Genomic DNA, 21039 nt, shown 5'->3' on the forward strand with positions numbered 1-21039 from the left:
CTTTTATTTCTGAGTTTTACTAGTGAAATTGATCTTAAAATTTTATCATAAATTTTGTGTTATACTATTTTGTACTGGGGAACTTATTACTATAGCTGTGTTCAATATAAGTCTCAGGACTGATAACACTGTGAACCATTTTGTAATTTTTTTTTTTTTTAAGAGAGGGAGGAGCCAAGATAGAGGGAGAGAGAGAATCCCAAGCAGACTCCATGCCCAGGGAGGAGCCCAGTCTCACAACCCATGAGATCATGACCTAAACCAAAATCAAGAGTGAGACGCTTAACCAGCTGAGCCACCAAGGTACCCCAGGAACATCTTGTAATTCTTAAAAGACTAGACTATAAAGCTAGATGGATTGGGGTTAGGATCCCAGAGCTATATTTACTAGCAATGTACATTTAATCTATCAATGCCTCGGTTTCCTCATATATAAACTGTGGATAATAATTTTTATAAGTGGGATGATAGGATACTTTATGTCCAAACTGGAAAATTTTAATGTGATGGGAAGGGGATAATATTAACTATTATCCTTGAACATGTGGCATAAGACCAGAACTATGGTCACCCTACTTCAAGGTACTGATGAGAGGATTAAATGAGAAAATAAAGCATTTAGTACAGAACCTGATACAGAGCAAGTGCTCAGTAAATTCTAGCCACGTTTTTATTTTTGAATTGAAAATTTCCATTGTTTCAGCTTTTCTAGCAATAATATGTTGATAATCTTCCTTATGATAAAGAATAGTGGGCTGCCATAAGAAGAGCTTGATTTTTTTTCAAGGTGGAGAAAAACCTAATTGAAAGTCAAACAGCCAAATTCTCCAGAGGAGGAACAGTGTTGAAAGAAAGACATTCATTAGAAGCACAAAGCAGGGAGTCAGAATTTTAATGATTTTGTCTACTATTTCTCAAAGGTTTTGGTCTGAAGATCCCCTTATACTCTTAAAAAATTTTTGAGGACCACAAAGAGTTTCATTTACATGAGTTATATCTACTGATATTATAAATAAAAGTGGAAAATATTTGAAAGCATTCATGCAAAATAACAATAACCCCATCATATATATATATATATATATATATATATATATTTTTTTTTTTTTTAAAGATTTTATTTATTTATTTGACAGAGAGAGATCGCAAGTAGACAGAGAGGCAGGCAGAGAGAGAGAGAGAAGCAGACTCCCTGCTGAGCAGAGAGCCCGATGCGGGACTCGATCCCAGGACCCTGAGATCATGACCTGAGCCGAAGGCAGTGGCTTAATCCACTGAGCCACCCAGGCGCCCCTAACCCCATCATATATTAACACAGCGAACATTTAACTATTTTTTAAAAAAAATATATATTTTATTTATTTATCAGAGAGAGAGAGGGAGAGCAAGCACAAGCAGACAGAGGCAGAAGCAGGCTCCCTGCTGAGGACGCTGGGATCATGACCTGAGCTGAAGACAGCTGCTTAACCAACTGAGCCACCCAGGCATCCCTTAACTATCTTTACAAATAAGAGTGAGAGGATTAATATTTTGGCAAATCTCCTTACTGACTAGTTTAATAGAACTGAAACTGATTCTCACTTCTGCCTTTTTGTGCAATTTGTTGCAATATGTTGTATTGGTGAAAATATATGAACTGAGATAGGTCCTTGGAAATGAGGGAATATTTTAATAGCCTTTCTGTGGTTATTCTTTTATACTACACCAAAACTCCACAGTAGTTTTTTTAAAAGTTAGTTGTAAAGTGGAATCAGAAATCCCATCAATGAACTTTTTGTACTGTTATATCAAAGCCTGCTGGTTAGTCTTGCACTTTGAATGAACGTTTTACTCAAGATTTTGTAAAATCATCCATTAGTTTATTGAGTCATTCAGATATTCCAAATGTTTACATATTTGAGAAACCTAATACTGTAGAGCATTCAAGAAAACATAAGAACACACAAGCACACGTTCCATTAGCCATAAGAATGATGATGTCATGTTGTGTCTGGAATACTCCACTGTAAATTCAGGAGATGAGAGTGATAAAAAAAATCATGTTTTTTAACTATGAAAATAGATTTGACTGCATGGGGCACTGAATAGGTTTTAGTCTTAAGCCACACTTTAAGAACAGCTGATATGGTATGATATGACCATTAGGTAAATAAAACAAATCCACTACCTGCTTTTTTTTTTTTTTAAATCAGGAAGCAATAAGTTATAACACACAAACAGTGAGATACTAAAATATAATTCCAAATGGCAATTTCAAATCTTTTTATATGCAGACAAGTAGACATGCTTAAGAAACAGATGGCTTCTGGGGCACCTGGGTGGCTCAGTGGGTTAAAGCCTTTGCCTTCAGCTCAGGTCATGATCCCAGACTCCTGGGATTGAGCCCCACATTGGGCTCTCTGCTTAGCGGTGAGCCTGCTTCCTCCTCTTTCTCTCTCTGCCTGCCTCTCTGCCTACTTACAATCTCTGTTTATCAAATAAATAAATAAAATCTTAAAAAAAAAAAAGAAACAGATGGCTACTAACTTATAGGTCTTTCTCATTATTTTATTTTATTTCTTCTAAATTTGAACTTGATTATTAGTATTTCAATGTATGCAAGCAGGTATCTTTGAGAAGCTCCTAATTTTTCATTTCTTCCTCCTTTCCATTCTTCCCAAGACAGAATCTCTGCAGAACATGTAGGCAGCAAAACCTTATTAAAAATATTTTAGGGGACACCTGGGTGGCTCAGTGGTTAAGTCTCTACCTTCCGCTCAGGTCATGATCTCAGGGTCCTGGGATCCAGCTCCGCATGGGGTCTTTCTGCTCAGCAGGGAGCCCCCCCACCCCCCGCCTGCCTCTCTCAGTACTTGTGATCTCTGTAAAATAAATAAATAAAATCTTAAAAAAAAAATATATATATATATATTTTTTTTTTTTAGTACATCTTTTCTGTTTGCAACCTGGCTTGTAAGCTGCCCACTTATTACGGGTCAAGGTTGTTTTTTGTTTTTCCGCAAGTACAGATGACATTCTCAAGTGAAATTGGTTACAGATTTGAGAACCTGCTAAATAAACCTCTTACTCTGGTTTCCTCTTCTGTTACTCCAGGCTTTTCAAAGTACAATGATAGTAGTTAATCCTATTTTTGGGAAAAAACCACTTGCTAACTGGTCTCTAGCAGACTATAAGACCTCCACTCAGCAATACTACCAAGGAGAAATTTGTTTTAGGCACCCTGCCCCTTACTTCTCTATTCAGTTTCTCAATGCCCTTACCACTTCCTGCTGGCTACACACTAGGCCCCACTGTGGCCCACCTAGGTCCACCTTCCTGGGCAATGCTTTGCCTCCTCCTTTATCCTTCAGCAAACACACACCCTTTGTATTCACTTTAGTCTGATTTTCGGTTTAGATTAGTCCAGTCTGAAATACAGTGTTAGTGGATGTCAAGCCAATTAAAAATATTTACACTAGGGCATGAATGATGGATGGATACCAAGTGTTTAGGAACTAAGAACCAACTGGTGATCTGAAAAAATAAACCTGCAAAGGGGTTGCTATATGTAGTCCCTGGGTGGACTCCTTAGGCTTTTCTTTTCAAGCACATGAAAGCCACCTGGCTGGTTCAGTTGGTAATGCACTGGACTCCTCCTGATCTCCCCGTAGTAAGTTTGAGCCCCATGTTGGGTGTAGAAATTACTTAAAAATAAAATCTTAAAAAGAAAATAAGATATTGCAAGCACATTAAGAGCCAATTATCCTATGAGCCCAGTCTATCACTGAAAGGTAAGCTTGGTAAGGCAAGAAATTAGATGTGAAGACAGCGAATGACTACATTCGGCGCTTCCACAGGTTTAGATATTAAGGAGAAAGTGGGTGAAGTGCTGAGAGGGCAGCCCTGATTTGAGCAAATATTTGGACTTCAAGCAGCTGTAATAATTCTGGGATTTCCAGTAGTCTCTTTTGACGTTTCATTTACTCCCTGAATTAACGTTAAGGCTTTTTTTTTTTTTTTTAAAGTGAATTTCAGCGTTACTAATGCTCAAGAATGTGATACCCAAGTGTGTTTTTACGTTAAGATGGGGCCTCGCACTTGGGCGTAGGTAAGACAGTTTAACCAATGCCACCTCCGCCGGCTTTTGCGGGGTGCCCTCTTTTCTCCGCAGGGTCTGGCTAAGGGCACAGTGATGGGGGGACTACACAGTCCAGAAGGCCCCTAACTTAATTATTCAGTCCCCAAACTCTTGCTGTTGCCCTGATCTTTCAACAGGCGGGCGGGCAACTCCGCGTCGGACCCAACAGGCACGACCGGCGTGCCATCACTGCGAGAGACTCAAGCGACAGCAGTAGGCGTACACGAATCCTCCCTCTCCTTTCTTTAACCCTGCTTCACACGTAGGCCCCCCCACCGGAAGTGGAGCCGTTTCTACATTACGCCACTTCCGGTCCGCGCGCCCGTCTCTGGCGGGAGCGAGCACGCTGGTGCGCGGCAACTTTGTTCCCGCCTCCTTTGCCCCAACACCACTCACCCTCGGCTTTCTCGGAGCGTGACGTGCGTGCGCGCCCCCGGCCCTGCGTCAGGGCCGAGGGGAAAGGCCGAAAGAGCGAGGCGAGAAGGAGGGGTTGTGGAGGTTAGGGCCCAACCAGCAAGTCCCGTCGCCCTCCCTCCTCCTAGACAAGGATCGGAGAGGGAAGGGGAGGAGCGAGCCGGGGCCGGCCGCGCACACCAGGAGCCTCCTCGTGGAGGGGGGGGGAGCGGAGGAAAGGAGAGCTCCGCCACCTCTGTTTGCGGCGGCGGCGAAGGAAGAAGAAAGTCAGGGCCCGTACCCACCGCCACAGGCTCAGAAACTTCCCCCTCCCCGCCCCTATCTCCCCGGAAACAGCCCCCCGCCCAGCCCCGCACACTCGCTGCCCCAACCGTGAGCCGCAGCCCGGTCGCCCCCGCCTCGCCCCGCCCCGCCGCCCGTCCCTGCGGGCGGCAGAGTGCGCGAGGCCCTAGGCCGGGAGTTGTTGTCAGGCCCAGGCCACTTCCGAGGCACCCGCCGTGTGTCGCCGCCACCACAGGAGGACGACGTCGACGCGGAGGAGGCGGCGGCGGCGGAGGCGTGTTGTTGTCTCGCCCACTCCCCTCCCCTGAACTCGCACCCAACGTCAGGGCGCGATGGAGTGAAGCGGGGACGAAGGTGGTACTTCCGCGTTGCGCTGCCCGAGCCAAGAGCGCGGCCGAGGCCGCTCCCCCACCCCCGGGGGCACTTGGAGGACTCCGGACTCCCCCGCAGGTCAGCGCCCGGCGCATCTGGTGTTTTCGCTGCCGAGGATAGGACGACGAGCACGATCGCGAGCTCTGCCCCCCGGATTCCTGCTTCTCTCGGGCCCGGAGGCCGCTGCATACCCGACTGTGACCTGGAACCCCGGGACCCGAGTCCTGACCCGGATTATCGTGGCGTGTCTTCTGGCCGGCCCTGGCGCTCGGTGTCCCTCCGCCGCCGCCGCAGTTCCCGTTTCCGGCGGGAGAGATGGCCAGGATCTGACCCGGGAGGAGGCCGCACCCGCGCCGCGCTCTGCGGCGGGCTCTAGGCGATGCCGAGCAGCTCGGACACGGCGCTGGGGGGAGGCGGGGGCCTGAGCTGGGCGGAGAAGAAGTTGGAGGAACGCCGCAAGCGGAGGCGATTCCTGTCCCCTCAGCAGCCGCCGCTGCTGTTGCCGCTCCTGCAGCCGCAGCTCCTGCAACCGCCGCCGCCCCCGCCGCCTCTGCTCTTCCTGGCTGCTCCCGGCACGGCCGCCGCCGCAGCCGCCGCCGCCGCGGCCTCCTCCTCTTGCTTCAGCCCGGGCCCCCCTCTGGAGGTCAAGCGGCTGGCGAGAGGCAAGAGGCGCGCAGGAGGGCGGCAGAAGCGGCGCCGCGGGCCCCGCGCCGGGCAGGAGGCGGAGAAGCGTCGGGTCTTCTCGCTGCCCCAGCCGCAGCAGGACGGCGGTGGCGGTGCTAGTAGCGGCGGGGGTGTGACCCCGCTGGTGGAATACGAGGATGTGAGCTCCCAGTCCGAGCAGGGGCTGCTGCTGGGGGGGGCCAGCGCGGCAACGGCGGCGACGGCTGCCGGGGGAACGGGGGGCAGCGGCGGGAGTCCGGCCTCCTCCTCCGGCACCCAGCGGCGCGGGGAGGGGTCGGAGCGCAGGCCCCGCCGGGACCGCCGCAGCAGCAGCGGCCGCAGCAAGGAGCGCCACCGCGAGCACCGGCGGCGGGATGGGCAGCGCGGCGGCAGCGACGCCTCCAAGTCCCGCAGCCGCCACAGCCACAGCGGCGAGGAGCGGGCCGAGGCCGCCAAGAGCGGCAGCAGCAGCAGCAGCGGCGGCCGCCGGAAAAGCGCCTCGGCCACGTCTAGCAGCAGCAGCAGCCGCAAAGATCGAGACCTGAAGGCCCACCGGAGCCGGACTAAGTCGTCCAAGGAGCCGCCTTCGGCCTACAAGGAGCCGCCCAAGGCCTACCGGGAGGACAAGAGCGAGCCCAAGGCCTACAGGCGGCGGCAGCGGTCCCTGAGCCCGCTGGGAGGCAGGGACGACAGCCCGGTGTCCCACAGGGCCTCGCAGAGCCTGAGGAGCCGCAAGTCCCCCAGCCCGGCAGGAGGTGGCAGCAGCCCGTACTCTCGGCGGCTGCCGCGCTCCCCGAGCCCCTACAGCCGCCGCCGCTCCCCCAGCTACAGCCGCCACAGCTCCTACGAGCGGGGCGGCGACGTGTCCCCCAGCCCGTACAGCAGCAGCAGCTGGCGCCGCTCCCGGAGCCCCTACAGCCCCGTGATCAGGTGAGTCCGCCCCCCGCGGCGTTCGTCCTGTGCGGCGCCGACCTGTTCTCTAGGAGGCTGGCGAAGTGGTGACTGGCCTCTTCCGAGCCGCCCCGGTCGGCCACCGGCGCTGGAAAACCCAGCTTCAGGCCGGGTGCAAGTAGGGAGAAGCGTTTTCGCGCGCCCAGGGCACCTTTTAGGGGGGTGGAGGGACAAAGCAACAGGTCCAGCGGAGCTGTTCTCGCTCTGCCGGGGAACGTGTCCAAGAAAGAGTTCCCAGAGTTTTAAATTTGTTGCATTAACATATTGACGGGATTTCTCTCAACTGCTCTTTGCATTTCCAGCATTTTCTTTGGGAAAACCTAGAGGTGGTTTAATTTGTCATAATTTTGAAAGCTCTCTGAAGAGGTTTCATCTTTGGAGATTTAGGGATGGACCCACATATTGTGGAGGAGACTCGGAACCACTTGCTGATGTCAGTTAGATGTGGATTGCATATGTTGCAGCTGATGCATAGAGCGGTGAAAAAAGCAGCTTTTCTCTAGAGTTTCTTCTTTTAATAGCTGAAAAAAGCTTATGTGGAAACTTACAGTTCTAAATTCTTAAGATAAGGAAGATGCTCATTTTGTGATATTCTTGTGTGGAATGGTTTTTTAAGTGTTAAAAGAAGAGAAAATGACAAGCTTGTGGTTTCGCTGTTGGTTTGTGATGACACCCAGTTGCTAATAACGTATAATTAATTGGTGTAACCAAGTGAATGGTCTTGTTCGCCGTTACAGTATTACACTGTTTACTATTATATTAAATTGCTATTTACATTTACTTTAAAGTTAGCTATATTTTTAAATATCACGATCATTGTTCAGAAATCTTTTTAAAAGGTATAATTTAACCTAGCGAAATTGGAGTAAATCTTTTATGTAGTTGTTATACCTTGTTATATAATTCTGTTCTTCAGGAAGAGTATGAGCATTGATCTATGCATACCTGTTCAGCAAAATTAATTAAAAATAACTTTTGAATATTTTGGAGGTTCTATTTCTTGAGCTGTCTGGAAATTCTTATAGTTTAGTGTATTATAGTTTAGAATATTAAAAAAATGACTTTTCGCTGGTTGTGTTTTTCCTATTGGTCTTAGTTTTCAGTAATGCCAAGTGGATGCAAGTACTTCTGAGTAGACATTATGTTGAATTTCAGTGCATGTACCTGTAAAATTACCGAATCTCTTTGAAGTGTCAGCCTAGTAAATATTTGTCAAGATGGGATGCAAGTAGAGATCTGGTTGTGAGTTTGTCCTTAATTGAAAGCAGCTGTACAAATCTCTTCATTCTTACAATGTTCAGTACACTTAAAATGCTAATAGATGCTTTAAGGAAAGGTCTGTCAACACTGAACTCAGTTCACCAAATTTAGCCTTTGTATCTTTATATCACTCCTTGCATTTTACTTTTAGTTAAAATATTTTAGATTTGCCAGAGGTTTGCATTTTTTTTATTGTTTGTTTGTTTTTGCAATTAACATTGTTTTTGAAAACTGATTAGGTTAAGTCTCAGGACTTTAGATAGCAATTTTGAGTGTTTGATGCAATTTTAAGAAATTGGGTTTGTGTTTATTTGAATTTTTAGTTGCTGGATGCTTCAGCAAGGTCCTGCCCTTAATAGTCGTAGGTATTTTATATATATTGTGTAGTAGTGTCATGTATGATTAGTATTATTTGTATTTAGCAAATATTTACTCAGCACATCATATGCTAGTTAATGTTTCAGGGCCTGGAATAGATTAATGAAGGAAGCTGAGGTCCTTGCCTTCATGAAGATTGCATTCTAGAGGACCATTCATTGCTGAATCTTTTCATGGTTTTTATACTTACCACTGACATTTCTAAAGGATTGGATTTGGACAAAGCTTTAGAGTATCTCGGCCAACATTCCAGACAGCTGTCCATTTGGTGTGTGCCTAAATACATCTAGACATAGAAAGACATTACTTTGAGACAGCCTCTTCCATTAGATTTGGGACTTGAGAGTTCTAGACTGGACTGCTTTGCCCCAGTATCTTAGCAAGACTCAGTTTCCTAAACTGTAACAGGGAAATACTTGTGGCGTTTTTTTTTTTGGATGATTTCAAGGATTAAGTGAAAATTTATGTTTTGTAAAGTATAGAAATACTATAGATTATTATGGAAATGTAATGTGGTTATTATTGAATAGTTTGAATTATTAGAACCCTTCGCATTGAAACTGAAATCTCCTTCTGTATAACTTTCTATCCATTGCTTCAAGTTTAACCAGAGCAAACTCGACTGTATGCTACTACTTTTTAAAAATGTAAGACACTTGCCAGTCTTCTGAGTCTTTCCTTCTTTGGTCCCAAAACTTCATTTGTCATGAGATATGGTTTTCAGATTTTTCACATTACATCTGTTTATCAGCTGTCCTGCTTAAAATTTAGGGCCCAGAATTTACACCTAACATAGCTGATTGGAAAAGTTAAAAAATTTTAAATACAGCAAGTGTGTTATTGCTGTTTAGGAACAGTTAATTGAACTCATTTGTCCAGTTTAGTGCAAAAAGTTTTACTTTAAGAATTTAGCAATGACGGGGCGCCTGGGTGGCTCAGTGGGTTAAAGCCTCTGCCTTCAGCTCAGGTCATGATCCCAGCCAGGGTTCTGGGATCGGGCTATTTGCTCAGCGGGGAGCCTGCTTCCTCCTCTCACTCTCTGCCTGCCTCTCACCTACTTGTGATTTCTGTCTGTCAAATAAATAAATAAAATCTTAAAAAAAGAAAAAAAAAGAATTTAGCAATGTCTTAAGTGGCTTGTGTTATTTAATGAATAGTCTGCTGGATTTTGAGCTCTGAAGGCAGCTATCCTGTCTTAACCCACCATTGTATTCCTAGTGTTCAGCATAGTATTTGGCAGAAATCATTGCTTAATAATTGTTGAATGGGTAAATGAAGGGATGATGGAGTTTACTGAGCATATGAAATATTGTGGGCCTGGATTGTATAAGTGTTTAATAGAGACCATGTGTTATGCTATGAGAAAGAGCAGTATGATCTTTTACCAGCCCACGTGGACCTTATATATTAAAGACTTGTCAGCATAGATATTTTAAGGAGATGCATGCACATTGAAAATAGTATTCAAACCATAGTATGAAGATTTTTCTTGGTCTTATTTAGTTCCTGTCATGTGAGAGTGTAGTAGAGCTGTTTTTGAAGGGAGGGAATGGTACTGACATTTGGGTCTTACCGTGTGCCAGGCATTGATAAATACTTAACAACATACATTCACCTCCTACATTTCTATTGATAGATGGGGAAACTGAAGCTCCAAAAAATAGAAGTGATTTATTCCGAAGTCAGCTTGGATTCAAACCCTGGGCTGACTGAAGTGACATGTGCTTTTTTTTTTTTTTTTTTTAAGATTTTATTTTATTCATTTTACAGAGAGAGTGAAATCATAGGTAGGCAGACAGGCAGGCAGAGAGAGAGAGAGAGGTGGGGGAAGCAGGCTCCCTGCTGAGTGGAGAACCCGTTGTGGGGCTCAATCCCAGGACCCTGAGATCCTGACCTGAGCAGAAAGCAGTCCAACCCACTGAGCCACTCAGGTACCCCTGAAGTGACGTGATCTTGATACTAGATATTGATACTGTCATGGCATTCAAGGGAGCTGACCCCTTCAAATAGTGATCTGTTTTGCTAAAATTCATCTCCTGTTTGGGTATTTATGTATCAATTTCTTTTACATGACCGTTTTTTGCAGCATTTTCAGAATTGTAAAAAACAAATTCTTCTAGAGATTCTTTTGGCTCATTAACTTGTAGCTTTTGAGTATGAGTCTAAAAACATGTCCTTGAAGACTTTAATTATATTTAGTTATTGACAGTTTTGTTTTGTTTTGTTTTTGCAGTGGGATATCTTGATCTGAAGTCACTCTTGTCAGATCAGTTACAAACAGGACACTAAATTGTTATATATACTGTTAATTGGTTCTGTTTATGAACTTACGGAGATTCTGTGAGATTCTTTTCCACTGAGAAGCAGCAGAAGCCTCCGTTATGGAGTAGTATTAGTGACCCTGGGAGTCTAAAGATGGGTGGACCGGTAGGTGTAAGTGAGTGAAGTTACTAGTATTTACTTGTGTATGGTACGGGGTACCTCTGTCATGGTTTATTTAATGTAATTGTCCTAAAAACTGTGTTCAGAAATATACAAAATGAGGACATTTCAGAATAAGGAAAAAAGGTCCTTTTAACTCATAAAATGCTGCTGATTTGGTTTGTACTTAATAGAACTAAATCATGAGTATCCTTAGGTGAATGTTATGCTTAAAATGTTTTTTAAAAATGTCAGATATGTAGGATACTAGAATAAATGCAGAAACACTCAGAAGGAACAGAAATTTAGGTGAAGTCTTAAGTCTCCAAATCTGTAATCACTTATTTCATTCTCAAGATGGCCTTGTGTTTTGTTCCTTCTCTGACCAAACTTTACCCAACATTTACATCTGCACAGTCTTTATCATTTATTTGTTCTAACACTAATGTTTATCCCCGTTTCCATTTTCAGCAACTCAGTTTAGGCCTTTGTTTTTAATCAGACTACCTGTTACTGTTCTTTTCTTTGCTGTTCTTCCATTCCTTTCTTCCCAATTCATTCTTTTAAAGGAGAATTTTCTTAAGTTCTTGGTCACATTGCATCACTTCCACAGTCCAGACTTTCCAATGCGTTGTCAGGTAATGCCTTTTATGAACTGGTCCCATTCTATCAGATTTCTATTTTTAGAGGCACTTTTCTCTGTAGTTTTACTCTTGCTGTTCTTTTACCTTGAAATGCCCTTTTCCCCCTCTTCTCTGCTTCAGGCTTTGCATTCAAAACCCAGCTCCAATTCAACCATCTCGAGATCTTGCTCCATTCATGTAGAAAAAGTTCATTCTTATATTCCTATGGCACTTTGCTTTATCTTTGTTATAGAGCTTTAAAAAATTCTATATAATATTCTGATTATTTGGCTGGCTACATTTGTATTTTCTCTACTAGACTGTAAGCTCCTGGAGGACAAATTTTAGTGTGTGTTTATTAGTGTTTGAATCAGTTTAAATAGCATTTTTCTGCACAGATTAATGCAAGCCAACTTTGCACAGATTGAAGTTGTATCTCTGAATTTACTTGCTATTTCACATATACTTTAGGATAGGTGAAGTGATTGGTAAGGAGAGAATTTAAGAACCTTCTCTTTCCAGCTGCTGCTTTACTGGAATGAGTTGAGGATGCTAGGAGTCACTTCTAGTGTGAATAGAATAAATTCAGACCTAGTGTTTGTATTTGCATTCTGCTGTACTAATCAAGATAAGTGATATGTTTTCTTCGTGCAGATTTTCTGAACAAACTGTATGCCAAGCTTTATTTCCTCTCTGAAAAATTATAGCTATTTCTCAAAAATCAGTTGAAAATTAATATTCATATTTTAGATAATTTTGATCTCTTATTCTCTGCTTTTTCTATGAATAGCACTTAAATTTTTATTGTTGTTTTTGTTTTTGCTTGGCTTTGTTTTACAGGTAGATATTTGTAAACTTTAAAGTGGATGTTAGAAGCAAAAGTATGAGGCTAGAGTCAGAAGTATTACTTGTTTGTAGTGATTTTTTTTGTGCCTTGAGTTTCCACACATCTAAGTTGTGAGAGAATCTAGTTTTCTTAGTATATTTTGGAAACAAAATAAATGTAAATTAGAGGATTAAAAACTACAATTTATTTTATTCATTTTTTTAGTTTTTATTTAAATTCCAGTTAGTTAACGTACACTGTAATATTGTTTCAGGTGTACAGGATAGTGATTCAACAGTTCCCTGCAACACCAGGTGCTCATCACAACAAGGGCGCTCTAATCTGCATCCCCTATTTAATCCATCCCCTGACCCCCCCCCCACCTCTGGTAACCATGTTTGTTCTCTGTAAAGAGTCTGTTTCTTGATTGCCCCCGCTTTCTCTTTTTCTCCCTTTGCTGGCTTAAAAACTGGGATTTATAAAATAGAAATGAAAAAGGTAGTGAGAGGAACTGAAAACTGAAAGTAGTTAATGGGCTGCAGTCTCCCCACTTTTCTGTTTCTGCGTTTTCACTTGCATGGGGGCACTTTCAATGAGATATTTTATTGACTCTCCAAACTTATCTAACATTAAATTAATTATTTCACCTTTCTTGGAGTCATTTCTTTTTCTGATACTGCTCTGCATTATTTTTCACCTGTTCACAAAGATACTACAGGCTCAAGGTGGAAGTTTTCAGTTAGTACAGAAGAGTGAGAGATTAAAAGTCGTACTGAATCCAACCACCTGAGATGATCATCTTTGAGGTTTTAATAACATTCTTCCTAGATTTTCCTCTGCATGTATGATTTGGGACAAAAGATTTTATGTAAATCTTAGGAATTACAGGAACATATTACAATGCTACTTTATATGCCATGCTCTGTACTATGTTCTTGTTGGCGTCTGGTATTTTGTAGTATGCATGTGCTGTAACTTGTTTGGCCAAGTTCATTTTGTTAGACTCCTAGTTTTTTACTTTCAAAATTTTTGAGATGTGTATGTATCTATTGCAAATAGTTGGTGTGCACATTTGTTCCCTTATCTCCTTATATGTTGGATTTCTTGGAGGTAAAATTGTTGGGTCAAAAATGGTATACACATTTGTAATTTTGATACTGTGTCATGTTGCCCTTCAGAAGGCTTTTTACCAGTTTTTGTTTCCCAACAATGTGCCAGTGCTTATTTCCTCAGTATTATCATCACTTAAGAGTTGTCAGGTACGCAATTTTTCCATTTGCATTTATTTAATTGGACAATTTATTTTAATTTGTTTATTGAATGTTTTAATTTCTTGATTCATTTCTGTTACTAATTTATAAGAGCTTTCTGTATGTTAGAGATATTAACTGTCTTTGTGGCATAACAAGTATCTTTCATGAATTTTGTCTTTTGTTCTTTAACATTGTTTATGTAATGTTTTGGTTTCTTTTGTTTTTAAAGTTTTTTTTTTGTTTTTTTTTTTTACATTTATTTACCTGAGAAGGGGAGAGATGGCACAAAGTGAGAGGAAGAAGCAGACTCCCTGCTGAGCAGGGAGCCTGATGCAGGGCTCAGTTGCAGGACCCTCAGATTATGACCTGAACCAAAAGCAGATGCTTAACTGACTGAGCCACCCAGGCACCTCAAAGTGTTTTGTTTTAAGAACTGTTGACTTGGGGGGTACCTCAGTGGCTTCCTTGTTAAGCATCTGCTCAGGTCATGATGCCAGTGTCCTGGGATCAAGACCCGTAATGGGCTCCCTGCTTAGCATCAGCGGGGAGCCTGCTTCTCCCTCTCCAGCTTTCCCATACTTGTGTTCCCTCTCTTGCTATCTTTCTCTGTTGTAAGTAAATAAATCTTAAAAAAAAAAAAAAAAAAGAACTGTTGACATATGTCTATGTTCATGTCTCTTAAGTTACAGTAGTTGTACAAGTTTCTGTATGTATAAAGTCATGCTCTATTTTGGGAGAGCAGCTGATCACAATTTGCTTCATGAATCAAGGTGTGGAAATGGTTGCATATGGATTGATTTAGACTATGGTTACCAGTACAGACAAAAAAGAAACAAATAAAACTAAAAAGAAGAAACACAACTTGAAAGGTTTTTCAGTGATGAGAATCCACATTTGTATTTCAAGATAATGTAGTTTAAAAAAAAGAAGAAACTTGATGTAAATTCCTCCTTTTCCTCTGGCTTATCATTTATTCAGTATAAAAGCTTTATATGTTCCACATGTTAAGAATAAATGTACATTAAATCTTGTTAAAAAAAAAAGTTAACAGTAGTTGCTCCCACACACTCAGTGCCAAAACTTTAGTAATACTTAACCTCTTCTCCTTCCCCAGTTCTTGTGAATTGCTTGTTGTGTTTGTCCTTTTGTAGTGGTCTTTATCTATTCTTACTTGGTTTGAAACCCCTTTGTTTATGTTTTTATTGTTGGATCTGATTACTTTGGGTTTTTCTCTCTCCTGTTTTCTGCATTCATATTAATCTTAAAATGCCATTTTGAGTCCTTCATTTTTCTGTGAAACATACTTACAGAATCAAATTCTTGAACTGGGCACTTAAGATTCCTTATCTGAGACAGACCCAAACTTCCCTTGTTTCTCAGTAAATATGCTGATCACAGTACAAACTGGACCCCTTACTATTTTCAAAACATGGAATTACAGGTTCCCTACACTTTAGTTTATGCCCTTCCCTTAACAGGCTAATCCTACTTGGCCATTCTTCCAGCCATAGTTGAGGTGTCATCTTCATTAATTTCATCCAGAAGTGATTTCTCATATTCAGCCTTGCATTAATTTGAGTTGGTTGCCTCCCCTCCGATATTGGACATGTTTCATCTGTTCATTAAATCAATTTTATTAAGGTATAATTTATTGATTTTACATATACATTTAAATGGCTTTTGACAAATAGGTGTACTTGTGTAACCACCACCATAGTCAGGATAAAAAAACATTTAATTACCCCAAAAAGTTTCCTGTGGCCCCTTCGTAGTTTGTCCGCTACTCTACCTGTGGTCCTTGGCAACTGCTACTCTGCTTTCTGTCACATTAGTGTGTGTGTGTGTGTGTGTGTGTGTGAGTGTACACACAAATACATATATATATATAAAATAACAAATCTACAAATTTGTTTGTAAAAGATCAAAATAAAAATAACAAAATAAAAAAATATTATATTTGTATATATAATAACAAATTTACTTTTCTTAAACTTCATATCAATAGAACTATATAGTATGTAATTTTTGGTGTGTGCTTTCCACTTAGAGTCATCAATGTTATTGCATGTTTGAGCCATTTCTTCCTTTTTATTGCTGAGTAGTATTCCATCTCCTTATACATTCCATATATATACAGTAATTTGCTTGTCATTACCTAGTTGATCAACATTTGAGTTGTTTCCAGTTTTGGGCTATTATGAACGAAGCTGCTGTGAATATAGTTCTTTTGTTTTTATTTCTCATGAATAAATTAAGAGTGGGATTGCTGTGTTGTATAGTTAGTGAATTTTTGACTTTATAAGCAGCCTGTTTTCCAAAATGGTATGATTGTGCATCCCAGTCAACGGTGTGTGACCATTCAGTAGCTTCACATCCTCACTAAGACTTTAGTTTTTGTCAGTCTTTGTTCTCAGCTGTCTGTTCTGGTGGGTGTGTAGTGGTACATCACTGTGGTTTTATTTGCGAATGCCTAATGACTAATAATGTTGAGCATCTTTCCGTATGTTTATTTGCTCTTCATATCTTTTGTGAAGTTATTTGTTTTATTGAATTTTAAGAGTTCTTTACATATTCTAGATAAGTTCTTTGTCAGATATAAATACTTTGCAGATGGTTCTTCTCATTCTGTGGTTTACCTTTCCTTCACATAATTTTGAAGAGCAGAATTTGATGAAGTCCAATGTAGCAGCTTTTTTCTTTTATGAGTCATGTATTTTTTTTGCCACCCCAAAACTTAAGCCTAACTCATGGTCACAAAGATTTCATTTTTGGTTTTATAATATGCATCTTTAATTTATCACAGTCTGTCTTCTTGTATAATATAATATGATAAGAGCATGTTTACATTTTTCTCCTTTTATGTACCATTCTTGTCGTATGTCTTATTTCTGTATGTGTGTGTGTATGTATATATATATATATATATATATGACTTATGTATGTTAATTATAGACCTAAAAAAATGAGAAAAATAATTTATGTCTGCTTTAATTTATTTCTTTTCAGACACTTCTCATTCCTTTATGTAGATCCAAAGTTTGATATATTTTCCTCTACTGAGAGAACTGGCTTTCAACATTTCTTATAATGTAGCTCTGCTGTTTTATTTGTCTGAAAAAGTCTCCATTTTGAAAGATACATGGACTTCTTTTTCCCTTTTTAGTTCTTTGACGTATTCTGCTTCTGGCTTTTGTAGTTTGACGAGAATTTACATAATACTCATTTTTTGCTTCAGCCGCTGGATTGTAAGTCCCATGGGATTCTTTTTTAATCTTAATGTCTCTTAAGCACTTACCACAGCATGTGATAGGAAATAGATAGCCAACAAATGTTATAAAATTGATTTGTGTAAGAAAATATCCAGCACCTTACACTTTGAAAAAAAAATCCTTCTCATATTAACAGGGTCTAATATTGGCTTATGTACAAATTTGTCATAGCTAGAGCTGGACCAATCAAAAGAATATGCCTTTGTGCAGATCAAGTATTAAGCCTTCCCTCTACTTCTTACCATCTTTCCTTTTTCTCTCTTCAAAAACACGTATCAGGACATGGTTCAGTGAAACATGAAGACAAGCACAGTTCATGTGCTCAGTGGACTAGAACTTGTTTGCCTGAGAAAATCCGCAAAAAGTCAGTCATGACTCTTATTTTCTCAACTTTTAGTGTTTCATAAGGAACTAAAGGAAATAAGCACAAACATTTCAGTTTTATGTTATTTAATTTTTCTAGTTTTTAAAATAACATTTTTTGAGATATAATTCACCTACCATGTAATTTACTCCGATTTTAACTAGTACAGTCAGTGGCCTTTAGTATATTCAGAGTTGCGCTGCCATTACCACTAATTTTAGAACATTTTAATCATCTCAAAAAGAAACTCCATGCCTGTTAGTAGTCAGTCCCCATTCTCACCTCTAGCAACCACCAATTTACTTTTTATCTCATGGATTTGCCCATTTTGGACCTTTCATATAAATAGGATCATATTATTCATGTTTTTTTATGGCTGACTAAATTCATTTAAGCATACTGTTTTTAAGGTTCATTTATGTTGTAGCATGTGTCATCGGTTATTTTTTTTGTGGCAAAATAGTATGCCATTGTATGAATATTCCACATTTTATTTTCAGTTGATGGACATTTCAGTTGTTTTCAGTTTTTGACTATTACGAATTATATACTTCCTCGAACACTTGTGTTTAGTTTTTGCATGAGATTTTTTTTTTCATGAAATATGTTTTTATTTCTTTTGGGCATATGTCTAGGAGTGGAATTTCTGGGTCATATGGTAATTCTGTGTTTTAACATTTTAAGGAATTACCAAACTCTTTTCTTTTTTTAAAGATTTTATTCCACAGAGAGAGACAGCCAGAGAAGGAACACAGGGGGAATGGGAGAGGGAGAAGCAGGCTCCCCTCTGCGCAGGGAGACCAGTGACTCTGGGATCATCACCTGAACTGAAGGTAGACCCTTAATGACTGAGCCACCCTGGTGCTCCGCCAACCTGTTTTCCTCAGTGTCTGCATTGCTTTTATATTCCAACCAGCAATATATGAAGGTTTCAGTTTCACCATGTCCTTGACAATTGTTTCACATATCTTGACAAGTTTTTAAAATTGTATTCTGATATCTCCTTGTACTTTTGATTTGCATTTTCCTAAGTGACTGATACTGAACATCTTTTCATATGTTTATTGGCCATTTATATGTCTTTTTTGGGAAAATGTTTATTCAAATCCTTCACCTATTTTAAAAAATGGTGTGGGGGGGGTGCCTGGATGGCTCAATCATTAAGTGTCTGCCTTTGGCTCAGGTCATGATCCCAGGGTCCTGGGATTGAACCCCGCTTTGGGCTCCCTGCTCAGTGGGAAGTCTGTTTCTCTCTCTTCCACTCCCCTTGCTTGTGTTCTCTCGCTTGCTGTCTCTTTCTTTCTCTCTCTCTCTCTCTGTCAAATAAATAAAATCTTAAAAAAAAAAGTTGGGGCTTCTTGTTGAATCTCTAGAGTTCTTTATATATTTTGGGTACTAATATTCCTGTGACATTTCTTCTAGAAAGAAGAACTCTTGTATTTGGGAGAGTCCGTTTTAATTTAGTTTAAAAAAAAAAAAAAACGGAGGGGGGGGGAGGCTCTTCTCTAGGTATAACTTATTTGTAACCACTTAGGTCATTCTGATAGTGTAAACTTTGGGAAAGAACTTAGCTTTTGAGTCAGTGTGGACCATAAGAAGAAAAAAAGAAGGAAAGAATTTCTAGGATCTAGTGTTAACAGAACAACTAGAAGATTCTTATCTAGTGGCAGATCTTCTCTCTTGGGTTGACTGGGTAAATACCCACTATAAAGGAAAAAGCACAGACTAGAAATTATACAGATGTGGATTTAGGTACTAATTCTGGTGCTTTCATAGCAGAACACTATTAATCACTTTACTTATCCTTTTTGAGCTCTCGTCTTTTTATTTGTAAAATGGGAGAAATGATGCCAACCTAGTTTAAGAAAAAAAAAAAAAGAACAAGAAACAAATCTGGGAACAACCCAAGTACAGTGAATTGGGGAGCAGTTAAATTATGGTACAGATACATGATTTGCAAAAATTTTCCCCACTGTATCACTGTTGCCATCCATTAATGCACAGTTTTTAATCTTGATGAAGTCCAGTTTATTTTTTCTTTGTTGCTTGTGATTTGATGTCATATCTAAGAAGTCTTTGCCTAAATGAACATTACAAAGCTCTATTCTTATGTTTTCTTCAGAGAGTTTTATAGTTTTAGTTTTAGTTTAGTCATTGATCTATTTTGAGTTAATTTTTGTGTATGGTGAGAGAAAGTGGCCCAACTACGTTCTCTTGTGTGGAAAGCCATTTGTGCCAACATCATTGTTAAAAAAAATTTTCTTTCTTTATTGAATTGTATTGGCATCCTTTTTGAAAATACATTGACCATAAATGTGAGGGCTTGTTTCTGGACTGTCAGTTGTCCGTTGACTTACATGTCTATCCTATGCCAGTATCATACAGTCTTGATTTTTCTAATTTTGCGGTAGTTTTTGAAATCAGGAAGCGCAAGTCTTTCAGCTTCCTTCTTTTGCATTGCTTTGATCTTATACCCTTTCTTAGAGGAGGAGAAAGGTTTTTTGCATTTCCACATGAATTTTAGGAACAGCCTCCCAAATTGTGCAAAAAGGCAGCTTGGATTTTCATTGGAATTGGACTAAATTTGGAGATCAATTTGGGAGTGTTGCTATCTTAATGTTAAGTCATCAAATATGTCAATATGAAATGTCTTTCTATTTATTTATGTTCCTTTAATATTTTCATTGGTAATTTGAAGTTTTCAGGGTACAGTCCTTGAAGTTTTTTGAGATTTATTCGTAAGTTTACATTTTAAGGCTATTGAAATGGGATTTGTTTTTGTAATTTCATTTAATTGTCTATTGCTTAGTGTATGGAACTGTAGTATATTTTTCTACATTGATCATATATCCTGCCGCCTTGCTAACTTGTTTATTAGTTCTGATAGTTTTTAGTGGATTTCTTAGGATTTTCTGTGTACAAGATTGTCCTCTGCAAATAGTTTTACGCCCCCTTCCCCCCAAGTTTGGATTCCTTTTATGTATTTTTCTTGCCTAATTGCAGTGCCTAGAATCTCAAGTACAGTGTTGATTAGAGGTGGCAAAATTAGATTTCCTTGTTCTGATCCTGATCCCATAGGGAAAGCATTTTAGTCATTTTTTCTACAACATGATGTTGGCTGTGAATTTATTATAAATGCCTACTTTTTGTTTAAAATTGTTTCCAGGGCACCTGGGTGGCTCAGTGGGTTAAAGCCTCTGCCTTCCGCTCGGGTCATGATCTCAGGGTCCTGGGATCGAGTCCCGCATTGGGCTCTCTGCTCAGCGGGGAGCCTGCTTCCCCCTCTCTCTCTCTGCCTGCCTCTCTGCCTGCTTGTGATCTCTCTCTCTTTCAAATAAATAAATAAAATATTAAAAAAAATAAAAAAATAAAATAAAATTGTTTCCATCAGGGTATAATTTTTGGTATCAAAAAAAATTGTGGATGCTTTGGTTGTCCCTAATACATGAACTGGTCTAATTATTTATTTCTGTCCTAGGGTCTAGGAAAAGAGGAAGATTCCTATTTTGTAGTATGTGTAATGGGTTAGCTGTATTGATTTCATCAATGTGCATGAAGAAATTTTTATTATGAAAAGTATATGCATTAATGTTATAGTATTTTTAAAATTAGTGCTACTTAAGTACTCATGATTTTCCAAATTTAATTTTTTTAAGGTTAAGTAATTGGTGTACTGGAGTAAGCTTTTTTATTTTTATTAAAAAAAGTGACAGGGTTGGGGCACCTGGGTGGCTTAGTGGGTTAAAGCCTCTGCCTTCGGCTCAGGTCATGATCCCAGGGTTCTGGGATCGAGCCCCTCATCGGGCTCTCTGCTCAGCAGGGAGCCTGTTTCCCTTCCTCTCTCTC

General features: G+C 40.5%; 1 protein-coding gene across 2 annotated transcripts in view; it reads left to right on the forward strand.

Annotated features, from left to right (window-relative positions):
* Positions 1-5423: 5423 nt before the first annotated feature.
* Positions 5424-21039, forward strand: part of CDK13 (cyclin dependent kinase 13) — a 119804-nt gene continuing 104188 nt past the window's right edge. For both annotated transcript variants that reach the window (XM_013059285.2, XM_013059288.2), the window contains exon 1: positions 5424-6778. In XM_013059285.2, the coding sequence (XP_012914739.2) occupies positions 5565-6778 (1214 nt within the window). In that variant the 5' untranslated portion in view covers positions 5424-5564. The remainder of the gene's footprint in view (positions 6779-21039) is intronic.

Source organism: Mustela putorius, unplaced genomic scaffold (genome assembly GCF_011764305.1).
Source record: "Mustela putorius furo isolate JIRA1106 unplaced genomic scaffold, ASM1176430v1.1 tig00003845_pilon_pilon_pilon, whole genome shotgun sequence".
Classification (NCBI taxonomy): domain Eukaryota; kingdom Metazoa; phylum Chordata; class Mammalia; order Carnivora; family Mustelidae; genus Mustela; species Mustela putorius.